Here is a 26,404-nt window from a genome sequence, read left to right as displayed (position 1 = left end):
CCTACGGACATCGCCGCGAATCCCTGGCCAATAGAACCGGGCCATTAGTCAGGCTAGTGTCTTATCCTGCCCTAAATGTCCAGCCATGGGATTAAAGTGCGCCACCTGGAATACCAATTCCCAGTGGCTCTTTGGAATCAAAAGCTCCGTGACTTGCTCTTTAGTCTGAGTGTCCTGCGTCACTCGGTATAACCTATCCTTCATAATAGAAAAATAGCGGAAGGACGGGGTGGCTTTTGGCTGGAGTGTTTGACCATTGATTACTCTCACTTGGTCAAACGCATGCCACAGAGACTCGTCTCATGATTGCTCTAACGGAAAATCCGCCAGGGATTCCCCGAGAGAGGGAGGAGGAGCCTGCTGCTCCTCACTCTGGTGCAGAGATGACATAGACGGCTCTGTGACAGCTGCTCCCGCCAAAGCAACACCGGGACCTCCTCCTGCTAAACTACGGCGGCAGGACCCACTCTTCACTAGATGGCTCATTAACTCCCCGAATCCCGGCCAATCAGTCCCCAAAATTATCGAGTGGGTGAGGCGAGGATTAACCGCCGCCTTTACTCTAAATTTTTCCCCTCGGAAAAGAATGTGGACCGATACTAAAGGCTAGCTGTGAACATCCCCGTGCACACACAACACCTTCACCCCCTGTGCTCCCCCCAATGCCTCGTCTTGCACCAGGCTTTGGTGAATTGAGGTCTGATTACAGCCAGAGTCCACCAAAGCCTGATATGCATCCCCTTGGATACTCACCGGTATGCGATACGCTCCGGCCCGATTGAGGGCGGCTCCTGGCGCATCGGGGATCCGAACCACCACGCCCACTTCCATTGCCGAGCACTGCTGTTGGAGGTGGCCCGGCTCCCCGCAGCGCCAGCAAACCGGCCCGGGCTTCCTCTCTGCACCGGTGTTCTGGGGCTCACTCACCTGGGGGGGGGGGGCCAGACACAGAAGGGAAAAATGGGAGGGCACCGTGGGTGCGACGGGCTGGCTGGGGTGGGGCCGGCCCCCACCTCCACGGTGGGGGAATGGAGCGAGGACGAGACACAGGAGGAGAGAGGGGGAGAGAGAGAGAGAAGAGGGAAGAAGAGGATGTCCGCTGTCCTGCCGCTGGAACAGCCGCCAAATGGTCCTCCGCCAACTCGATGGCCTGATCCAGCGATGCCGGGCGGTGGCACTGGACCCACTCCGCGGTTCCCTCTGGTAGGCAGGCGATGAACTGCTCCAGTACCACCTGATTGATGATCCCCTCAGCGTTGCGGTTGTCGGCCCTCAACCACCGCCAGCAGGCATCCCGGAGCTGCTGGCCAAACACGAACGGCCGGCCGACTTCCTCCAGACGCAGAGCGCGGAAGTGCTGTCACTGTTGTTCAGGGGTGCGCCCCACCCGCTGGAGGACAGCCCAGCGAAGGTCCACATAGACCAGCCAGCGGTCGGCGGGGAGCTGTAGCGCGGCCAGTTGCGCCTCACCCGTTAGCAGGGGGAGGAGGCGCGCCGCGCGCTGTTTCACCAGCCAGCCCGAGGCCTCTGCTGCCTGCTCGAAGAGCGTGAGGAAGGCCTCGGGGTCATCATACAGGCCCATCTTAGTGAGGGTGATGGGAGAAGGGCCCGCGGCGGTGGAGGTGGTGGACCCCGCTGACGCGAGGAGGTGCTGGAATGCCTGTCGGTCTTTCTGCTGCACCAGCACCAGGGCCTCGAACCGGTGCTCCTGCTCCTTCCGGAGGGTGACTAGCGCATGGTGCTGGCTCTGCTGGGCCGTGGCAAGGGTGTGGACCAGGTCCGCAAAGGGGGAGGACTCCATGGGGCTGTTCTTTATCCTGTGCTCGAATCCCGGGTTTCAGCACCACTGTAGCAGTTCGTAGGGGTGGAGCATAGAAAAGACAGCAGGCCAGAATTAAGTTCCACAAGAAAACTCTTTATTTAGTACTTTTCAGTACCTATATTCACTCTCTCAGCCACACACACAAGTCGTCAGGTCAGGGAGAGAGCTTCCTTCCTCTGCTCTCTCTCTCCTTATATAGGGCGCGGTCACTGGGGAAAACACACAAACATAGATTAACCAACATCAGGTGCAGTGATTCTGCCACTTACCTTCCCTGACTCCGCCCTCTGGTCACAGACCGACGCTTGACCACACCCCTGCTGCCACACACCCGTTACTACCATCAGTCATCAGTAAACTGGAAAAGTATTGAATGAAGAGTCATGGTGGTAATGACCGTTGGTAACCTGTCTCTAAAATGTGTAGTAGGGGATGGAAACAATTTAACACCATCTACATGTTTGCCATGCTCTGATTTTCTTTTATTGACCAGGAAAATAATAGATGTATATTGGGGAAAGGTCTTCGATGTAAAAACTGCTCTGGGTGTTGCCAGGTTTCCAATGCTGAAACAACTTTTTACTGCTTTGCTGTGCCTCCCACATAGCAATACAGATAGTGAGAGGGCTTTTTCATTGGTTAGGAAAATTCATACTGAGTACAGAAAAAATATGGCTGCAGACACATTAACTGCATATCTGCAAATTAAAATGAACTGTGATGAGGAGTGCTACAACTGCTACCCAAGCAGTGATATAGCTAGTGCCAAATCTGCAACATCTTTGTACAACAAAGAACATTCCAAAAAAGGAATAAGATTTAAATTCTTGTTATAAATTACTGGGAAGATTTTCAATTTAACTTCATAATTTATTAATTTTTTCACTTATCCTTGTTTACATAATATACTTGATGTGGTTCAGTTATCTTTAGTTGGATCTAACACTGTGTCAACACTTTTTTCTCAAATGGAACTTTTACTAACCTTCATTTACTGTTTGACATGATTATATATAATTTATTACATGTAGTAGTAGGAATGGTTTTATTATTATTAAGGATACAACTTCATATCACCACAGTCGCAGACCAAGGGCTGAATTGATGTGACATTACAAAATCTGACTGTTAACGTTAAAAATAACGTAAAAGATCAATATTCAGACTTATACTCCTAATTAAAACATAGGAAGAACATTTGAACAGTTAAGTGTTGATTAAACGAACCATGTGTGGGATGGCAGTAGTTCTGTAACGTTCAGTTCGACATACTTAAGTATGTCCAGATTGCTAGCAGAACGGGTTTGACGGCAGCTAATGTTCACTCTTGTAGGTGGTAGAAGATGGCGATATTGTTCAGACACTAAGATTGATTTGGCAAACTTTAAAGTCAGAGTCGAACGTCTGGAGTGAAGAGATGGCAAACCAAGGTAAGCGCAAGCTTTGGCGTAGCAGGTGTAATCATGTCCCATTATGATACGTACCGCCCTACGCTGGATTTTGTTCAATCTCATTGTTCAACAATGTTGTCAAGCCTGGGTGCCAGACAGGGGCTGCGTACTCAGTAACAGGTCGTATGTAAGAAGTATACACAGTAACAAGGTCATCCTTTGAAATATGAAAATGCTTTAGTCTACAGAGAAGAAATAACCGCTGGCTTGCTTTGTTATAGATGTAGTTGACATGTGCATTCCATTTTAGGTCCGACTGCAAGTAAACTCCTCAGATCCTCATGACTCCCACTCGTTCCAGAACTATATCATTTATCTTGAGCAAGGGGGGAGGATACAGAGACCTGCTGAACTGGACATGAAGGACCTTACATTTACACCGGTGAAGGACCATGTGGTTTTCCTGAGACCATGTATTCAAATCTGTCAAATCTTGTTGGATACTCGAAGGTTGTGATAAGGAGTTTCTGATTTCCAACAAGTTCAAATCATCAACAAACTTCCACCTCTTGGAAGAAGCTTGGCGTGCCACATCATTTATATAAGCTATAAAGATGAGTGGACCGAGGAGTGTTCCCTGCGGAAGGCCACATGTTACTGAAACACTGTCAGAAAGGACTCCATGGGGCGTTGTGGCTCAGGTGGAAAAGGCGCCATACCATAAATCTGGGGACCCGGGTTCGATTCCGACCTCAGGTCATTTCCCGATCCCGCCCCATCTCTCTCCTGCTCATTTCCTGTCTCTACACTGTCCTATCCAATAAAGGTGAAAAAAGCCCAAAAAATATCTTTAAAAAAAGAAAGGACTCCATGATAATGGACCACCTGTCATCTGTTCGTGAGGAAATCAGAGATCCATCTGACTAAAGATGGCCGTAATCCAAGCTCGATCAGTCGACAAATAGCTATGTTGTGGCTCACACGGTCAAAGGCTTTACTGTAGTCTGTTGACACCAGAGAGCTCAGGGTACCAGGTTTATCGGCGGCCTTAAATAAATAATTTGTTAGATCCCAAAGGCAATGATTTGTGGATCGGCCCTTTAAACAGCCGAATTGCTGGGGGTCGATTTCAGATTTAATGTCCGACACAACCCACTGAGTGATGAAACTTTTGGCGACTTTGCCTAACAAAGAAGTCAATGATATGGGGCACAGTTCTTTGACTGAAGGTGGTTTCATTTTTGGCACAGGTACCACTACAGCGCATTTCCACTCTTCGGGTACAATACCCTGTTGAAGGGAAGCATTCAAGATATCAGCAAGGGGCATACTCAGTTCACATGCAAATTTTTTTATCAGTTTGCCTAGTATCCCATCAGGCCCTGTGGCTTTCCTAGTTTTCACTCTCAGAAGTTTATTGTACACATCCCACGGCTCTACCGATGGTGCTGGGAGTGAAGGCAGATAAGAAGGCAGCAGTGATGGATCAATCGGTGGCAAGGACTGGATTACGGTGGCTAGTGTTTTGTTGATTTCATTGGCTATTCTTCGATAATCATTATTGTTCAGACCTTCAATATGGATGACCGGTTCAGAGCAATTCATATTGAACAAAGACTTGACTTCTCTGTGCCACTGGGCCACATTTTCCTTCTTCAGTGATTTTATTTTTTCGTTGTAGTGAGCCTTTTTCAAATCCCTGATTTTTTTGTTGCACCTTGTTTTTCAGACGCTTCCAGGTGACATCTTTTCTCACAAAGGCCTGTTGACATGCATACATCAGAGATTTAACAGCAGGTGTCATCCATGGTTTATCTAAATGGTGCAAATGTATACATTTCATGGGGAAAAACTGGTTAATTTTGGCCTGTAAGATATTATGCATTGCCTCAGATTTTTCCTTTACAGAAATGGCCATTAAAACTTCATACCACTGATGGGAAGTTATCCACTGATCGAATGAGCGCAGACTCGAATCATGAATGGGTCTGCAAACTCGTTTTACAATCTTGTTCGTCAGAGAACTCCCTTTTGGCTGCATCAACACGATGTTATGGTCGCTGTTGGCGAGTGGGTCTTCCACAGTAGGGATTAAGTAGTACGGATATAAATTAATGAGGAGATCAAGCATTACTTGTCCCCTTGTAGGTTGATTGATGACTTGTTGTAAGTCATGACTCCTACACAGTCTATTTACTTCGACATGGTTAAAATCTCCCCCAACAAGCACACCTATGTCTTGGTACTTCACTCGTAATGAGTCAATGGCTTCGACCAAGTGGTCAAGAAGTGGCTCAGCGTGTTGAGAGTTTGGTGGAGAATAAAGAGCGCAAACTGCCAGACATGAGACACTTCGTGGGAGGCGATGTGGACAAATTTTCACCCACATACACTCAAGGTCGTCAGGCACGGGGATGTCAAGGATGCTTGATGGAATATCATTTCTGACGTACACGGCTACGCTGCCACCAGATTGCCCTACACATGGACAGGAGAAAGTCGTATAACCCTGTACATCAGTAGCTTCTGCTGGTGAAGAGTCACTGAACCAAGTCTCTGAAACGATGGCAACATCAGTTTGCGAATCGGATAGACGATACTCAAACTCGTCCAATTTATTGTCAAGTCAAGTTTATTTGTATAGCACTTTTAACAATAAACATTGTCGCAAAGCAGCTTTACAGAATTTGAACGACTTAAAACATGAGCTAATTTTGTCCCTAATCTATCCCCAATGAGCAAGCCTGTGGCAACGCTGGCAAGGAAAAACTCCCTCAGACGACAATGATTTCTGTGTAATGCCCAAAGATCAGGCATTACACAGAAATATTGATGGTAAATTAAATACTTTTGTCTCTTTCGACTTGGACTGTGAGAGTTGAGATGTTAATAGAGGGTAAACACAGCTGTGAGGCTCCTTGTTTACATTTTTGACAGTCATCAAATTCGCGCTTGGGGATCGTACAGACAACTCAGGTTTTGCACGAAAATTAATCAAGTTATTTGTCTTACCGATAACTGTCTGATTTGTTTAAAGATAGTTCCTGCCTGCTTTCCTTCCTCTTGGTCTGCAGTAGTCTCTAAGAATGCCATTGTTACATAGCAGATCCTTCAATTGCGGAATTGCTGGGGAACGATTGTTTTTGAGGCTCCTCATAAAGTCCATGGAGTATCCAAGGATTGTTCTTGAAGCCATTGTTATTCTCTGCCAAGGGACGCTGGAAAAAAAAATTCCTGTTTGTTACTCACACCTTCACATAAGGCAGAAAAAAGCCCTCTCAGTCTGGTCCAGATTACTTTACACATGGTTACACTTGCACATGCAGTCAATACGCTCTAAAATGGACGTTAAAATCACAAAAAGTGAAGAAACAGTCAGGAGCAGTCATTGGGCGTGGCAGCCCCTAAAAGCGCCACTTACAAAAAACTGTAACCTACTATTTTAATTAACATACCTACTTAGTACTACTGTTATATTTCAAGTAATTTTCTTTGGTGGAATGTAATATTGTAGGTGATATCAACACTTGTCAAATAGAACTTTGTGTAATTTTTATGAACTATTTAATATCAATACATTTTATTTGCAAAATTTACATTAATAATTCTGGTATTACTGATACAATGTATATTAAATAATTAAGTTTATAGTTCAGTCAGTCATTCTCTTTAGAAGATAATTGTTTACTTGACTGTACATATAGTCCTTTTTAATTCAGTTGTTTTCTCTGGGATGTAAAATTTCTTTTTATTCAGTACATGCTTATTTGATCCCTATAACTTGATGCAGTGTGATAAACATGCCTATTACAATAGGAGTGTATAATGTGGAATAAAACAGTCGGTGCTTTGGATTATATATTGGAATTTTTTCTCGTGTATAAGGGCTCATGGGTGTATGTAAGGGAAAAGTTATAAGGGCATGGGTAACTAAAGGTTGACATGTATGTCAGTGGGTCATGCAGTTGCAGCCAGGGAAAGCCAAGAATGATGTCATGAAGTACAGTATTAGTGACATAGAGGGATATATGTTCGGAATGGAGTGCCCCCACCTGGATGTGAATGGGAGCGGTTTGGGAGGTAACAAAGCCTTCCCCTGTGGGCCCTCCATCAACTGCTCAGATGCGAAGTGGACTCTGCAGAGGGATTGTAGGCAAGTCGTATTTCTCGACGATCGTGCTGCTGCTGAAATTCCCCTCTGACCCTGAGTCAATAAAGGCAGATATAAAGTGTGTGGCTGACTGCAACCATAACAACACTGGTACCTTAAATGAATGAGCGTTAAACTTTCTTTTGGGACTGACTGCTCGTGTCGAGACCTCTTCTGGGTTGGAGTGAGGTGGGTGAAGAAGGCACTGGTGAAATTGATGTTCTGAACTCCCACAGAAGAAGCAGAGACCTTCCTTTTGCTGCCTTTCACATTCTGAGCGCTTTAAATGCATGTTCAAAACCTCCATTGGTGTAGCTTCCTTGGATGGCTGAGCAGGCATGGAAGTCTCCTTCAGAGAGGGTTGACTGGTCAACAGGTGGTCCAGTCGGATCACTAAATCAGTGAAAGAGTCTAAGGTTAGCTTTTTATCTTTACATGCCAACTCACTCAGTACCTCAGGACTGAGACCTTGGTGAAACACGGCCTTGAGCGCTGAATCATTCCACCCACTTGCTGCTGCCCTGAAGTCCAAGGCATACTCAGAGACACTCCATGAGCCCTGCTTCATGTTAAGGATCTCTCCTATCTCGATTCTTTCTGGTTCATGGTCGAAGATCTGCTTGAATAACTTGAGAAACCGCTCATAGGAAGTAGTGTGATCTCCTCCACTGATCCATATGGCGCTTGCCCACTGTAGCGCCTTACCAGTGAGAAAGGAGAGAAACTTTGCAATTTTATGTTCATCAGAGAGATTAGGTAAAGAGGAGAAATACATAGAGCCTTGAAGCAAAAAAATCTCTACAGGTGCAGACATCACTGATGAATCAGGAGTGGAGCTGTGGTGTTGGGAGATGTCTCAGGGTGTGGTAGGAGGGCCTGCGACATAACAGCTGCAAGCTGTGCCATCCGTGTGTTGAGGTCGGCAAGCATCTGTTGATGTTCTCCCAACAAACGTCCCTGAGTGTTGAGTGCAGGTTGTTTTGCCTCCTCGGCTACATCCATTTTAGGCGAAGTATCCTGTCAGGGCGCAGGCACTTACTGATGTAATTGCAGAGGAGAGCAGGGAACAAACAGTAACTAAGCCAAATCGTGAAACAGGAATTGTGGTCATGGACAGGCAAAGGTTGGTCGATTCATGAACAGGACAATGTAGACTAGGCAGGAAGTGTAAACGAGGAAACATAGCGAGAGTCAGAATAATGATAGGCAGTTAGGAAGATAATGCTTGGTACAAACTGGAGAACTCAGGACGATACTTCGTAATGAGTGCTCGAGTGCGAGGTGTTTAACTAGCATTGTGCTGATTACAGATGTACTTCAGCTGTGTTCAATACTCAGGTGACTGGGGGCACTGTGGTTCATGGGTGTTGTAGTCTTGAGGGGCCAGGTTTGTAGTTTGTTCAGCACTGACGTTATCAACACTCATGCTGACAGCACAAGAATGTATGAGGTCTGAGTAGTAGTTGGACCAGGCTGTGGCGAGGGCGTCTTTGTAGAGTTGAAGGTTTGAAGATGTACTGTTAAACCAGTTTTCTTGAAAAGTCATTCAAGCTGTCACTTACCAGATTTCATTTGGTAGAGTTCGGGAGTATACCATGGAGCTGAGTGAATTAATGACACAATTTTGGTTTTAATGGGAGCCAACTGATCTAGACAGGAGGAGAGAGTGTTATAGTAGCTGACCAGTTCAGATAAATTATCAGACAGTGGGGGAGGGGAAGCAGAGATTTTACTCGCAAGAGCAAATGAGAAAGCTGAGGGAGAGATGGATTTAAAATTCCTAAAGGATATTTTATGTTTGTCTTTTGGAGTTGAAACAGGGATATCAATGTACATAGTGATTGCCAAGTGGTCAGAAATATTAAGGTCAAGACGGGAAAGTTGGTGTATTATGACTTCAGTTGAGCAGACAGTCCAGTATGTGAGTCATCTAAGTCAGCTGTGAGTCAGGAAATTGATATGTTGTGTGAAATTAAAGCAGTGTAGTAATTCCATAAATTCAGTGGTGGATTTACTCTGTGTCATCAGTATGAATGTTAAAATCACCCAGAAGGAGAACCGAGGGTGAGATGGCACATAGTTGGGTATTAAAGTCCGAAAAATCAGAGAGAAAGGAGGGGTTTGGCTTAAGGGGACGATAGATAATAGCTATGACCAAAGACATAGGCCCAGAAAGTTTGAAAGCAAGGTGTTCGAAGGACTGGGCAGCAGGAATAGAAATGCTGGTTATTTTAATGTTGTCTCTGTAAATAGCAGCCACACCACCTCCATGCCCTTCAGGATACGGTTGGTCAATGTAGGTAAAGCCAAGAGGAGTGGTCTGATTTAGGGGAAAATAGCCCAAGGGTTTATTCCAAGTTTCCGTCAGACAGAGGACATCAAGATTACTGTCAGTTATAAATTCATTCAAAATGTGTTTTTTTTGTTTGTTTTTTTTTAATAAAGGGAGCAAGTGTTAAGCAAGGCCATTTTCAGGTGATGTTGCTTTGTGGTTGATTCTATGAGCTGAGGAAGGTGACAGAGATTGGCAGGATTTGGATTCCGATTTGTTATGATGACATAATGAGGAAGTTGGTGCATGACAAGACCATAGTGTTATATTCTGCTTCTTCCTCAAATAGAGTTTGAGGAAGCAGCACAATATTTAAACATACGACCTGAGCCTCTGCGAGGAGGATGGCCTCAGTGTAGTGTTCCAATTTCATTTAGAATGTCCAAGCAGTCCAGGCGTTGATAGTTATTGAGATTGACAACTTGAGGTGAAGTACAGCGGTGGCATGGTCAGGTAGGGCAGTGCTAGTACAAGGCTAGCAACAGCTTCCAACTGGAAGTCAGAGCCCCAGGAGAGCAGAAGCAGCAATGTCCACAATGTCCCAGAATTGTCCACAAGATAATCCACAGCATAACAGAAGCAAGATAGCACTATGCAATAGTCCAATAAGAAAGACAAGTAGTCTATAGTAGCATTTGTTAAAAGGTAGGTCAAGCATACTAGTGGCTATGCTAGTTTTGTGTGCATGTCTATATTCCTTACTGTAACTTGAGCTTCAGTTCTTCATGCCATTTTATCCAGAAAATGTGTCGTGGTTATGCACCGCTTTCCAAAATTGATGATGATAACAGTGACTTATTTTTTCCTCGTAACATGCACGCACTCTGCTCCACTTGGCTCTCACTGCCTTTCTCAATGTCCTGGATGTAGTTCATATGAAAAATACGAGTGGCATGTTACAGACACCAGTAGAGTAGTATATCACTACCAGGAAGACAATAAAATATTTTGATGATTTTTAACTAGTCTCAACTTTGTGATCATCCAGTTAAATGCTCTCTGGACCCATATATGTCCCTCCCTGGGAGGCAGGTATTGCTCTGCAGTATTACCATGTTAACTTGTAAGCAGTAAATATGGTTTGCCTGGTTGTGTGTCTTCCCCCTCTCTATCAACTGCTCTGTGCATCACTTAGTTGAGGAGTTTATTTGATTTGAAGAGGCAGGACTTTGTCTGAGGTCATGATTATGTGACAACCACTGTTCAGAGGTGTTTTACCAACTCTCATCAAATAGAACATTTTACTTCCTCAAACAGAGGAAAAATGTGATTCTGTCTTTATACATGTTTTGGGCTTCGCCATCAGTAAGTAAAAGCTTCTCATTAATCTCTTAGTTGTTCTCTGTATTTAGCTAGGTCGCCAAGTTACTGTCAGGTTCGTCTGGATTGGGCAGTGTTGTGGATTTCTAATGCTATAGGCTGTTATGTTTGTCTGGCAAACAGTTCAACATATCACTGATTTTTATGTAATTGTATATGATTGTTTATTACTGTGGGCGGCACGGTGGTGTAGTGGTTACTACTGTTGCCTCACAGCAAGAAGGTTCTATGTTCAAGTCCAGTGGCCAACGAGGGCCTTTCTGTGTGGAGTTTGCATGTTCTCCCCATGTCTGTGTGGGTTTCCTCCTGGTGCTCCAGTTTCCCCTACAGTCCAAAGTTTGTCTCTATGTGTCAGCCCTGCAATGACCTGGTGACTTGTCCAGGGTGTACCCTGCCTCTCACCCATAGTCAGCTGGGATAGGCTCCAGCTTGCCCGCGACCCTGCACATAAGTGGTTACAGATGATGGATGGATGTTTATTACTGTGGGTCAGCTATACATCTATTTATTTATGTGTTAAAGTGCAAAAAAAAACCAGAACTGACAGATGTAAGTATTGTATTATGCTATGCCTAATGCTATTTCTCTTGCTCCTACTTCCATCTATTTGTCCCATCTGACATTTTCTCACTCTCATTACTCTGTCTCATTTTTCTTTGTCTTTTTCTCTCAGATTTGGACTCTATTGATGACCCCAGCTCTCCAAGGAGGAAGAGTCGTCGCTTATCGAGTTGTAGCTCAGAACCCAACACACCCAAGAGTGCTGCAAAGTGTGAGGGAGACATATTCACCTTTGATCGAACTGGTGTGTTCATAACATACACACACAAAAATAGATTCCATATTCATTGTCTCTAAAATGATTTAGATGTTAAGAACAAGAGACAAAAATACACCAGAAATGTTTCTCTTTGCTCTCTGTCCTTACCGTACTTGAAGGTATATAGCATACATTTGCACAGCAAAGAATCAACATGTATAGAATGTGAAAATAGCTAAGAATAGCTTACTTCCAAAATCTGACATTGATAGACTTAAGAACTTGATTTATTTTCCCCACATACAAATTCCTTCATAATTTAGTATTAATTTTAGTTTCATCGTGATGCATAGAACTATATGTATGAGAGGTAGTATCATCATTGCATGTTTGAGTATATTTGAGCATAATTAGGAATGATAATGAACTATTGTTCACCAGCCTTCTGTGCAAATATACAAAAATACTCTATTCGATGTCTGTAATTTGCGGAGGTGGACAAAGTACCCAACTTCGTTACTTAAGTTAAAGTACAGATCCCACTGGTCAAATGTTACTCCAATACAAGTAAAAGTTGTCCAGTCAAATTTTACTTAAGTTAAAGTACTTGCTTTTAAAAATACTTAAGTATTAAAAGTGCATTTGGGCAGCATGGTGGTGTAGTGGTTAGTGCACCTCACAGCAAGAAGGTCCGGGTTCGAGCCCCGTGGCCAACGAGGGCCTTTCTGTGCGGAGTTTGCATGTTCTTCCCGTGTCCGCGTGGGTTTCCTCCGGGTGCTCCGGTTTCCCCCACAGTCCAAAGACATGCAGGTTAGGTTAACTGGTGACTCTAAATTGGCCATAGGTGTGAATGGTTGTCTGTGTCAGCCCTGTGATGACCTGGCGACTTGTCCAGGATGTACCCCGCCTTTTGCCCATAGTCAGCTGGGATAGGCTCCAGCTTGCCTGCGACCCTGTAGAAGGATAAAGCAGCTAGAGATGAATGAAAGTAAATTTTCTGTCAATGCATTTTTGTATTATTGCCGCAACGCTTACAAAACCTAATGCCTCTGAAGCAACCGACTGGATTTACTGACTAACCTGTAGAATAAATGCCTGGTAGAATGTTACAAAATGAAATAACTGAAAAAGAGCCAGTCATTTTCTCTTTTTTTTTTTTTTTTTTTAATTTGTAACACTCCCCACCCCCACAAAGCAGCATGGTAAATGTTCTGACCCAGGGCAGTGTGTTCACACGTATGTGTATATATGTAATGTATGTTAATCAGGAAGACAGTGGAATAGCTGTAAATGCTGTCACGGTTTGGGCTGAGATGGGGATTGAACATCTTAACCCTCAAGGCCACCCTCAGAAGGAGACAGAGATTCAGGGCAGAGAATTAGTGTTTTCAAAAAAGGAAGTCTTTACTGAAAGCAGCAGATCAAAAAAAAAAAAAATCAAAATAAATCTTTAGCATGTATACTCCAGTTCCAAATAGGCAAAAGGCCAGTGCACAAAAAAAAAAAAAATAAATAAAAATGGCACAACAGTTTAAAAAAAAAAACCCACACACACCATTTATAATCAGCAGACCATGGAATCTAAAGATCAAGTCCCAGGGCTCTTCCAGTCAAGAGTGTGACGATGTAGGCCACTCGGGAATGCTCGGTTGGGTAGGCGGCAGGCTGGAGGTCAAATGACCGATGGCACTGGGTTAGAAAGCCCCCCCACTGGGCTAAGACCTCTTTATGACGGCGCATGGTGTCCTCTTGGCTGGTGACGGCTGCTACCAGGTGTTGGAGGGTGAGTGCCGGGTCGTATGCGGGGGCAGTCGCAGGTAAGGGGTCAGGCGCTGGCACGGAAATCAGGTTCGGGAAGTAGTATATCCTCTGCTCTATCCATTCCTGGCTGACTTCTGTCACGGTTTGGGCTGAGATGGGGATTGAACATTTTAACCCTCAAGGCCACCCTCGGAAGGAGACAGATGCAGAGAATTAGCGTTTTCAAAAAAGGAAGTCTTTACTGAAAGCAACAGATAAGAAAAAAAAAAATCAAATCAAATCTTTAGCATGTATACTCCAGTTCCAAATAGGCAAAAGGCCAGTGCAAAAAAAAGTCAAAATGGCACAACAGTACTTGGCACAACAGTTCAAAGTTCATTCAAAAAATCATTTATAAATCAGCAGACCATGGAATCTAAAGATCAAGTCCCAGGTTACAAAATCCAACAGAAAAATCACCGGCTTTTAAGTGTCCAAAAAATAAGACAGAGTTCAAAGTAAAGGTCCAATCAAGAAAGTCCAAAGCAAAACAATCCTCTTCTTAGAAAAAACAGGTGCAGAGGTCAAAAAGGCAGTTCAGAACAGTGGAGCAAACAGCTATGGTGAAAAACCAGGACAAGTACTCACATGGTGGCTCACAGGAGAACTCAGCAGAGTGAAAAGAAAACAGACTCATATATATATAGGCCAACCAATCAACTACTCGCCCTCAATGATTCAATTAACCAATAGCCTGAAGACAAGTGTAACCCAAGAAAAACAAGGGTAAAAGAAAAAATGCTGAATGGTGACATCTAGTGGCCAGGTAAATGAACAGCAGGCTAAAAAGTCCACAGAACCTGACAAATGCTCAGAAAATAAAAATGACAGTCCAACCTGATTAAAACCCAGGTCCGCACCTTTAGCTTAATAACTGCCCAACAGCAACACTGCTTTAAGCAAGACAAAAAAAATGCAAGACCATCATCTGACATCAAAGCAAAAAATTCCAGCAATTTGTTGTGACTGACTAGTACAATACTGTCCATCTCACAGGGTGTGTGTGTGCGCGCACGCATGTGTAAGTGTATGTATTCATGCACATATGAATCTGCCTGTGGAATCATTGTGGTTTAATGTTAAGCTAGCTAGTCAATGAAGCTCTACCCAACATGCTAGCAAACTCTTTTCAAACTCAAAATCATATTGGGTAACTAACGTTACTAGAAAAGAAAGATTTCTACATTTTGATTATTTGGCAAGATTATGCTAAAACATATTTCTGAAAGGACTTCAGATAAGTTAACGTTATTCATGTTAGCATAACTCCATTTTTACATGCTAACTAACGGTGTCCAAGTTAACTAGCTATGTGTTAACGTTAGCCATGGACAAGGCTATGGCAACTTGGCGGGAAAATCCATAGAAAGTCATTTGACTAACTAGACTGCACAGCTATTGTAACATTATCGCTAGCTCTAAAAGCACAGACAACTTCATTGCAAGCTTTCTCTTGGAATAAAACATTTACATACCTCAATATGCTTCTGCAGGTTGGATGGCAAGTTTTTGTAGGCTGTGATGTGCTCCATTTTAGGCAAACAAAGCAAACATTTAAAACAAAATGACTCTTTATTCCTTTCAGAAAACTGAAAAATGGGTTCTAGCTATAGCCAGGGTTGTGTGCATTCCCCAAAAGGACTACTTCCTTCCATTCTGCCATCAACTGATTGTTAAATAATGCTGCTGAGAAATCAGTGAACTTGATTTTATACAATCTATGGATGTGACGTGACCCTAGTGATTACTGATAGGCTCTCAGTGTCACCTGTGGAAAAAAACAACCACATTTTAGAAAAGAAAAAAAATCACTTTCAGAGCTGCTTCATAGTAACAAGTAACGAGGACCTTAATAGAAATGTAGTAGAGTGAAAAGTATGATATTTATCTTTCAAATGTAGTGAAGTTAAAGTCATAAGTTGCCACAAAAAAAAATACTCAAGTAAAGTACAGATACTCAAAAAGTGTACTTAAATACTGTACTCAGGTAAATGTACTTCGTTACTCTACCTCTGGTAATTTGCCGTCCATTGAACTAGTGGTTAAAACATAAAACACACGTACAAGTAGTCGTCGACTTACGACTGTGTTTGGTTACGACTGACCAGTCGTAAACCGATCTGGTCGTAAGTCGGCCTATGTTAAATGAACGTAAGTATATTGTGATGTGTGATTGTGATGATATTGTAATCATCTTAAAGTCTTATTTTATCAACATTTTCTTATTTCATTACCTTGGCTCATTATTTGGTTTAAGTCAAACACTGCATACTACACTGCGTACAGTACAATTCGTTTAATATGTGCAAAACAAAAAATATGAAATACAGGTGTGAAAAATAGAAAACATTTTAGTTTGAAACATACCAAAATACAAATGTAAAACATAGCAAAATACAAAATTTAGTGACCGCTGGCATCACTGGTGCTTGGCTGTGGGTCGTCTACGTCATCATTAGCTGTCGCAGCGCTCGGGCTGGCGGGAGCATTTGCTCATTTCATAAACCAGGAGCTGGGGCGGAAACTGTATGACGGAGTGCGTGAGGGCGCGCGAGAGAGACTGCGCATGTGCCTGGAGCTGGGGCGGAAACTGTATGACGGAGTGCACGAGGGCACGCGAGAGAGATTGCGCATGTGCCTGGAGCTGGGGCGGAAATTGTTGTACGCAGCGAGAGGTGCTGCTGGGAGCTGGGGCGGAAACTGTCGTACGCTCAGCTAGCTCAGCTGGGAAACACTTGCCAGTCATAACCAGATGGTCGTAAAGTCGATCGGTCGTAAGTCAACGACTACCTACACTTCAGTGAACAGATAATATAATTTCAGCAAAATGTCATTCAGCATTATCAGACCAATGTGAAGATATTATAATGAATTATACTTACACATTCATAAATGTAAATATCTCTCCCAACCCCCCGACTGTGGAATGACATGATAGGTTAAACTTTGATCATCTTTAGTATTTCCTATTCATTACCTAGCATGAATGTGAGCCACCATGTCTGGATTCATAAACTTTAGGCTATATAGCAGATCCACATAATGAAGAACAATTATTTTGCATGTGCAGATTGATAATCTTTATTAATACCACCATCTCTCCTCTCTCAGCAGGAGAGACTGAGGACATTTTAGGTGAGCTGGACCGTGTACCATACTCTCTTCGCCGCACTTTGGATCAGCGCCGGGCACTTGTCATGCAGCTTTTTCAGGAACAAGGCTCTTTCTTCCCATCAGGTATCCAGTCACAGCTGACTCATGCCTGACATTGTCAATCAAGGAATAATGTACTAATGGAATAATATAATGAAGTAAATAAGCTGTTTTATTATAGGTTGTGTCAAGCAGCCCAGAAACTTGTTTCATTGATGCTGTGTGAACTTGCAAAGACTAAACTGTCTGAATTTTCAGACCAAATATTCACACGAAATCACACAGGTTATTAAATACATGTTCTTACTAGTCTTTGCACACCAAGAATGAAATTCAGTACAATGAAAAAATACATTCAGAATAGTCTTGTTTATTGTTAAATATCGCATATGAAAATGATTTCCTGACCAATCAAATGAGGGTTCCACTGGGTTTCACTGATGTCACACAATACAATAACAAGCAGAAAAAAGTTGGGAAACAGCCTTGAATGTAGCAGCAAGCCTCTGCTATGCACTGCATCACTCACATCTGGGAGCTCAGCAGCTATATTTCATCTTTGAACACCATGAGAGTCGCTTTTTTTTCTTGTTGCCCAACATTCTGTCTCTCAGCTTCAACTCCCTGGCCCTGTTTACACTTGGTTTTAAAATGTGTCTTGGGTGTTCAGCTCACAAGTGCACAGCCGAGACATATCGCCTTTTACACCTGTGTCTATCATGCACCTCCAAGGTGTCAAGCTGACCACTTGTGTTCAGATTTCGTTACTGCCTACTTCATTTCCACTAGAAGCTCAAAGGGCCCTGCACACAGTTATTATGCCAGTCTCTGTCTCCAGACAAGCATCATATTTATTTAGCACAGACGAGCTAAGAAAACAAAAATGTTTCAAGAACTAATATGCATATTTCAACTGTTGAGATTGGCAGGACAGAGTCACTTACAACTTGCAAAAAGGACAAGATGAACATTGGTGCACTGTCACCAAAACTATCACCATGTCCTGCACTGATGATGTATTTTCCTATTATGTACTTGTCAGGGATGCATCAGGACACATTATCATTTACACTTCTGCCTACTGGTCAAATAGATCCCTGACCATCTTGGAAAGTGGTTTGAGTGAATGTGTCTTGAATGTGCCTTGGTGGTTGTTTACACTTTGTTTTTTATTTAGCACTGTCCACTTGTGACCTGATCACCCAGGACACATTTTAACACCACATGTTTTAAAACCAAGTGGTGTTGTCTCCATTCTAACAACATGTGCACCCAACACTTTCTCTTCCTTAAGAGCATGTTTATAATTATTATGTCTTCATCACTACTAGAAGACACCATAATTCACTCAGGACACTACTGACAGTTGCAGTACAAGACCAGTGTGAAACCAGCATGAAATAGAAAGTGAAATATTTAAAATATTCATCAGACTCAGTGGGCATTCTCTGTGTGTGAAAATTTTGCACACGAATTTTTCACATGGCATGTTGTATCAGGTGTATAAAGGCCTTAATGGTGATGTGATCCATAGCATGGTTTTCCCCAAAGCGTTTTAGCGTATCAGGCCCGATACGCTTGCTCTGCCTGCCAATACGCTTAGATTTATACTGATACGTTAAATTTCCTATCCACAAGTAACTAGATACATAGGAGAGCAAATAACAGATCCATTTACATACTGATTGATATTTGTGTTAAACAAGCGGTCTTTTTTTCCAATGTTTGTGTTGATTCTGTCAAAGTAATATGTCTGCCTGGTATGATGTAAACAAACTAATCTGTTGGCTATGTCAAGATCACGTGTTCAAACCGTCCAATAAAAACATCGAAAGAAAACGTCAGACATCCCGGAAGTTTCCGATTCATTATAAGCGATCTCATTGGCTGCCGATGTTGTCCCTCATCAGACGGACAAAGCCGACTGACTTTAATAAGCGAGGAGAAGACTCACTGGACAATCTGATCCACATCAGCATGGATGACAGCGAGATGGACTATGAGAGGGTTGCCCAACATTGGGCCAAGCAAAAGCCAAGGAGAATTAATCTGCTTTAAAGGAGTAGAAAACTTAATTCATTAGTTTGGGTTTGCAGAAAGATTATGTACTTATAAACACTCTTACGAAGTGAAGTTGTCCAAATGAGTCAAATATAGCATAATTTCAAATAATCATCATATAAGCATTTTTGGCAGTGCGATGTCACTGGGATCCATTTAACAAAAGGCGGCTCCGGATTATTCTTTTGTTAAAGGCTCACAGTGACCTCACACTGCCAAATATTATTCTAAATTATGCTACATTTGACACTTATTAACAAATTCTCTTCATGAATGTGTTTATAAGTACATAATCTTTCTGCAAACTTAAACTGTAGAAATTAAGTTTCCTTTTCCTTTAAATATGTTTTAATCTTAATCTAGTCCATTTAATAAAGTGCCAAAATTTAAACTTTATAATATGCAGATGCCTTACTTTTCTTTTCAGTGCATCTTAGTTCTACATATATTACGGTAATTGCATCAGAAACATTCTAAATCATTACAGTTATAGTAATACAGCAACTTATTTTAAGGTGGCAGGTCTTAGGTTCAGATCCCTTTGTGATCAACAGGAGGTCATGATGATCGATTCTCTTCACTGGATTGCATAAGATGGAGCAAACCACTGTTCATATTTTCATGCACATTTTTGTTACAACACTACTTGATCATAGATAATTAAGGAATCCCTGTAGATTTTCAATCTATCATATACCTAAGTAATCTATAACAAAACAGTTTAACTTGCATGTTGAACTTTAAGGTGAAATTTCAAATGTGTTTACATTAATACTATTTAGGTCAGAAATCATTGAAACACTGGTAAAATCTATCCTATAATCATGGATCTAAAACCTCTCAGAGACCTTGAAAATGCACCTGAGAGCAGCGATTTTCAAAAAATTTTCCGGGGGAGCATGCCCCCGGACCCCCCTAGTTTTGCTTGGTGCCTTTGGCACTTGCTTTCACACCATTGGCACTCAATTGCCTGTGTATTATCATGCCAGAATTTAGGGCTTTAATTTTTTTCTTTTTTTTTTTTTTAAAGATATTTTTTTGGGCTTTTTGCACCTTTATTGGATAGGACAGTGTAGAGACAGGAAATGAGCGGGAGAGAGACGGGAAGGGATCGGGAAATGACCTCGGGCCGGAATCGAACCCGGGTCGCCCGCATTCATGGCACGGCGCCTTAACCACCTGAGCCACGACGCCCCCGGGCTTTAATTTTTTTCTGGGGAAAACACTGCATAGTATCTACTATTCAGCATTTTCATACTTGCTAGAATTCAAAGTAGACCACAGTGTCACAACCACCCACGTTACACATACTTCAGATACAAGTTCCACTTACAGTGCACGTGGGCTCTTACTTAATTTCCAAAATAATCAGGTATAATCCCATGTGAATTCTTCTTATATCCTGTTCTCCTTGCAGAACCTAGGTTATTATAGTTAATCGATAGAATGACGTTACAATGGCCCTTCAAGGGTACACAAAAATACTGATGCCAGGGGCAGAATTTGACACTCTGTGTTATAGGCTGAGCCAATGTTTTATAACCCCAATTCCATAAATTTGTGACATTGTGTAAAACATAACTAAAGAACAGAATATGACAACTTTCAAATCTTGGAAACCCTGTATTTCATTAAAACTAGTACAAAGACAACATATTAAATGTTGAAACTGAGAAATTTTATTGTTTTTTGAAAAATATATGCTCATTTTGAATTTGATGTCAGCAACACATTTCAAAAAAGTTGGGACGGGGCAACAAAAGACTGAAAATATTATCTCATTCTCATCCTCATTCTCATTATCTCTAGCCGCTTTATCCTTCTACAGGGTCGCAGGCAAGCTGGAGCCTATCCCAGCTGACTACGGGCGAAAGGCGGGGTACACCCTGGACAAGTCGCCAGGTCATCACAGGGCTGACACATAGACACAGACAACCATTCACACTCACATTCACACCTACGGTCAATTTAGAGTCACCAGTTAACCTAACCTGCATGTCTTTGGACTGTGGGGGAAACCGGAGCACCCGGAGGAAACCCACGCGGACACGGGGAGAACATGCAAACTCCGCACAGAAAGGCCCTCGCCAGCCACGGGGCTCGAACCCGGACCTTCTTGCTGTGAGGTGACAGCGCTAACCACTACACCACCGTGCCGCCCTGAAAATATTATGTAATGCTAAAAAAAAAAAATTTAAAAGGTTGATTGGCAACAGGTCAGTAACATAATAAAAAGAGCACCCCAGAGATGCTGTGTCTCAGAAATAAAGATGGGAAGGGGTTCCCCACTTTTTGAAAGACTGCATGGGCAAACAGTGCAACAATTTAAGAGAAATGTAGCTCAATGTAAAATTGCAAAGAATTTGGGGATCACATCATCTATGGTACATAAAATCATTAAAAGATTCAGAGAATCTGGAGAAACCTCTGTATGCAAGAGACAAGGCTGAAAACTGACACTGAATGCCTCTGATCTTTAGGCCCTCAGGCGACACTGCATTAAAAGCAGACAATTCTATAGTGGAAATCACTGTATGGGCTCAGGAACACTTCACAAAATTATCCTCTGTGAAAACAGTTTATTGCTGCATCCACAAATGCAAGTTAAAACCATATATAAACAATATTCAGAAACACTGCCACCTTCTCTAGGCTCGTGCTCTTACGATGGACTGAGGTGAAGTGGAAAATTGTCCCGAGGTCTGACAAATCAAAAATAGAATTCTTTTTAGAAATCATGGACACTACGTCCTCCAGGCTAAAGAGGAGAGGGACCATTCACCTTGTTATCAGTGCACAGTTCAAAAGCCAGCATCTGCGATGGTATGAGGGTGCATTAGTGCACATGACATGGGTAGCTTGTACATCTGAGAAGGTATCATTAATGCTGAATGATATATACACATTTCAGAGCAGCATGCTGCCATCCAGACAAAATCTTTTTCAGGGAAGGCCTTCCTTCTTTCAGCAAGACAATGCCAAACTGCTTTCTATACATATTAACCCTCTGGGGTCAGAGGTTATTTTCTGGCATTAATGATTTTGGCATGCTCTGATTTTGTCAATTTCAACAAATCTAAACAGTATTTTCAAAGTTATATATATATATATATATATATATATATATATATACACATATATATATACACACACTTTTGTATTCAGCACAATTTCAGCTACAATAATATACATGCAGTACTGTATGTATATCATGATTGTACTTTAAAAAACAAAAGCAGATAAAGATGATGTTGTAAAAAGCAGTTTTAGAACTGTGTTGGAATGTGTGACAAAACATTACCTTACCCATTGTGACGAACTGTTTTGGTCACTTGAGTGTATTAAACACAAAACCTTAAAATCTGCTCCATTGATTTGGACACTTAACTGGCCATCAAAAAATTTATGTCCTATTGTTTTGGGATAAAGAGTTGGCAGTGGGAGGGGTATTCAATGAGAAGAGTAAAAAACTCCCTTCCATTCAATGAGAAGAGTGAATACCCCTCCCACTGCCAACTCTTAATCCCATCAGGTCAAGTGATCAAAACAGTTCGTCACAATGGGTAAGATAATGTGTTTTTTTCACACAGTCCAACACAGTTCTAAAACTGCTTATTACAACATCTTCATTTATCTGTTTTTTTTTTTAGTTTTACTCTATTCAGTGTGTCTTGAAATTAACTCTTGTAATATTTTACTCAGTTCAGATCCACAACCAACTCTCTTACTCTGGTACACAATTACTCTGTAATTTTGCTCTCACTCCAACTCCAAAGTTTACTCTCTAAACTCAAAATAGAGCAAAATTAACTATTTTTGAGGAAAATACTTTTAACTCTGGAAATATTGCTCAGTCTTTTTTCCTGTGTATGCACTACAACACATGCATATCAGTTGATATGCTTATAAGAAATAGAAGAAATATTTACACTTCCTCGAGTTGATCTTTGGCTGGATTGAGTCGAAGATCAAAATGACACCGCTTATCATCAGTGTTGCAGTTCTCAAGATCCAATTAACTGCTGAAATTGAATCGCTGTCTTGAATCATGAATTGAATCACTGTCCTAAATCATCCGAAGTGCCATCTCGCAAATCCACATGCCATCTCACAGCACGTTTTACCTCCAAACAGGTCACTTAAACTATGACTGACAGATTTTATCCTGTTTACAGTGGGCATTCCCACCGCAAAAAAGAAATTAATCAAAACCAAAAGAGTGAAAGCGATTATCATGCCGTTATTATGTGAATAGTCTTTTATGAATGCGTAAGTGGGTGCTCAGTGGTCTGACTCCGGTGCGACCGAGTAAGGTGACAAGTTTTATATTTCATCACTGCAAAAAATTGAAAACTGAATTTGAGGAGAAAATTACTTAATACTAGTGAAATTATCTTGCTGCATTGACAGATATTTTTACTTGATAAGACATCTTAGAATAAGTTGGTTGCAATCTAGAACTAAGTTTAATAATCTCAGAATTGGTGTCTTGTATTCTTTTAATAGGAAATGTTAGATCATTTCAACTATTTTCATGATATTTTCACTTGCTAAGATATCATTTTTTGCAGTGATCTAATTGAGGTAATTTAAAAAAAATATAGTATTATTTGGCAGTGGGCACATAGAAAAGTATAAAGTATACAATTTCTGTCAATATGTTTATCATGGGTGGCACAGTGGTGTAGTGGTTAGCACTGTCGCCTCACAGCAAGAAGGTCCGGGTTCGAGCCCTGTGGCCGGTGAGGGTTTCTGTGCGGAGTTTGCATGTTCTCCCCGTGTCCGTGTGGGTTTCCTCCGGGTGCTCCAGTTTCCCCCACAGTCCAAAGACATGCAGGTTAGGTAAACTGGTGACTCTAAATTGACCGTAGGTGTGAATGTGAGTGTGAATGGTTGTCTGTGTCTATGTGTCAGCCCTGTGATGACCTGGCGACTTGTCCAGGGCGTACCCCGCCTTTCGCCCGTAGTCAGCTGGGATAGGCTCCAGTTTGCCTGTGACCCTGTAGAACAGGATAAAGCAGCTAGAGATAATGAGATGAGATGAGATGTTTATCATGCTTGCATGGTAAAAACTCACGAAGATATTTATCTAAATACATGACCTGATCATTTTAAATCTGCTGAGCTTCACCGGCGAAGCTCTCGACCCCAGAGGGTTAAAACTGCATGGCTCTGTAGTAGAAGAGTCCATGTGCCAAACTGGCCTGCCTGCAGTTCAGACCTGTCTCCCATTTAAAACATTTGGCACATTATGAAGTACAAAATAAGACAAAAGGAGACCTTGAACTGTTGAGCAACTGAAATTGTATATCAGGCAAGAATGGGACAACATTTCTCTTTCAAAACTACAGCAATTGGTCTCCTCAGTTCCCAAACATTTACAGAGTGTTGTTAAAAGTAGAGGTGATGCAACACCCTGTCCCAACTTTTTTGAAATGTATGCCTGACATCAAATTCAAAATGAGCATATTTTTTGAAAAACAGTAAAGTTTCTCAGTTTCAACATTTGATATTTGTATGTTGTATTTGTATTATTTTCAATGAAATATAGGGTTTCTATGATTTTGAAATTGTCCCATTCTGTTTTTATTTACAGTTTACACAGCATTCCAACTTTTTTGGAATCGGGGTTGTCGAACAGCTGGCATTAGAATAATGATGCTAATGCTTGAAATAAAAGTAAAACAGAGGAAACACTTAAAAATAGGCAAATAATGTATTCTGTGACAATAAATCATGGTACAAATTTATGATGATTCAAATCATCCATCCATCCATAGGGTTTTCCTTGATTTGGAACTCATCCTATTCTGTTTTTATATGTTTTACACAGTGTCCCAAATTTATGGAATTAGGGTTGTAGAAGAATTCACCAAATAATCATTCCATTTAGATTAGATGGCCAAGTCGATGTTATGATTCTGTGTACTTTGAAAGTCTATTTTTATCACCAGTATTTCTTGGTAATGAATATCTGTGGAAGTCTGTAAAAAAGAAACTAAATGTATTTTAATATTTATTCTTTTATACTCATCATCTGTATGTTTATCCTCTCTTTTTCCTTTACTCTTCATCTTAGCCCAGGCCACAGTTGCTTTCCAGGCCCGCTACTCTGATACTTTCCCCACTAAAGTGTGTTTGCAACTGAAGATTCGTGAAGTGAGGCAGAAGATCATGCAGACTGCCACACCTGGTAGTTCAGAGGCCACAGTGATGGGAGGACCTTTCAGTGGTTCAGATTCTGCTTGTGCACCAGGACCATCCAATCCTGTAACTGGTGAAGATGGTGTGGCCAGGGTAGATGAAAAGGGCTGTGAGTGGGAAAAGCCCAAGCCTGGCATGGATGAATCACAGGATCTTAGATGAAAACTGAGAGAGGATAGATATGCTAGAATGTAGGAGTGGGCAGCAGGCAGATTTAACCCGGTCCACTGACAATATACAGCACTTGCATGGTTTTTGTTGAATTTATGGTATTTGTGTGAGTTTTGTTTCACTTGTTTTCACGTCATTATTTTCCTGTCAGTGGACACTATCTGTGTCAAGGTGACCATTAATACAGACTGACCAACATACATCTATTTTATGCAAATACACAAAATCCATTAATTTTCACAACAGGCACAAGCACCTTTTCAACAAAATATTCAGCAACACACAAATAAGTGCACCAGGTAGTTGTTCCGTCACTTGCTTTATATTTGGAGCCCTTTACTGTGGCGCCTAAGACAGCATTCTGCACAAAGTTTCTTTGCCTGGCATAAAAAGAGAGACCGTCTGTAGGAAATTGGTGGAAAATGAGTGCACTTGCACTTTGATTTGTGAGAAACTGAGACAGAACTGTGTGGCCAGAGAGGAAGAGATGTCTTTGTGCAATGGAACACGTCCATTTTGTGGGGAAACAGGCTCAGAACCAAACCTTCCAAAAGCAACAACTGAAGACTATCACTTGCAGCTAAGCAGAAAGCAAAAGTGATAGTGACTGCCAAAACAGCACAATAACAAAGAAACCAACACAGAACACATAAACCAAGGAAGTGGATGCATCTTCTCAAATGGAACATCATTAGCATGAATAATGAAAAAACTCACACACACAATTTATGAATCCATACTTTTTTCATTTGTAGTTGTGTTGTATTGGTGGAAATTTACCTCCCCCCCCCCAAAAAAAAAAAAAAACAATATACACAAAACTCTTCTCTTATTATTAACTTTGGTGGCATTTCTAGCACAGACCAATTAGTCTATCCATGCCTTGGGGCAGAAGAAAAAGACTGTTTTAGCCTATTATCTGAAGTTCTTCTCATGCCTCTATTTCTGGCCTTTCCTCAACTCCAGCTCTCACTGTATATAACCATGATGGCTCAGGGGCTTAAGGCTCTTTGCTCCCCCCCCCCCCCCCCCCCCCCCCCGCCTTTTTTTTTTTTAAATGTTTTTATCAGACGTTTGCACAAAATGTGGTCCTGGACCACACTTTAAATCAGGAAAGTGTTTGTTTTTCAAGATATGTAAAAAGAAACTAACCAACAACTGCATTTCATTTAATTTTATTGTTCCTTCCGTAGCATATAGGTTTCCTTTAAAAAACAAAACAAAAAACCTTTTTGATATT

The 26,404-nt window shown here is 41.8% G+C and overlaps 1 protein-coding gene across 5 annotated transcripts in view; it reads left to right on the top strand.

Annotated features, from left to right (window-relative positions):
• Positions 1-26,181, top strand: part of cica (capicua transcriptional repressor a) — a 166,661-nt gene extending 140,480 nt beyond the window's left edge. For 3 of the 5 annotated variants that reach the window (XM_060904838.1, XM_060904839.1, XM_060904836.1), the window contains exons 19-21: positions 11,689-11,820; positions 16,687-16,812; positions 24,869-26,181. In XM_060904838.1, the coding sequence (XP_060760821.1) occupies positions 11,689-11,820; positions 16,687-16,812; positions 24,869-25,155 (545 nt within the window). In that variant the 3' untranslated portion in view covers positions 25,156-26,181. Of the gene's footprint in view, positions 1-11,688; positions 11,821-16,686; positions 16,813-24,868 lie in introns of those variants that run through there. The other 2 variants (XM_060904837.1, XM_060904840.1) reach the window with 2 other exon arrangements.
• The last annotated feature ends 223 nt before the right edge of the window (positions 26,182-26,404 follow it).

This window comes from Neoarius graeffei, chromosome 22, assembly GCF_027579695.1.
Source record: "Neoarius graeffei isolate fNeoGra1 chromosome 22, fNeoGra1.pri, whole genome shotgun sequence".
Lineage (NCBI taxonomy): Eukaryota > Metazoa > Chordata > Actinopteri > Siluriformes > Ariidae > Neoarius > Neoarius graeffei.
This window is presented reverse-complemented; position numbering and strand designations above follow the sequence as displayed.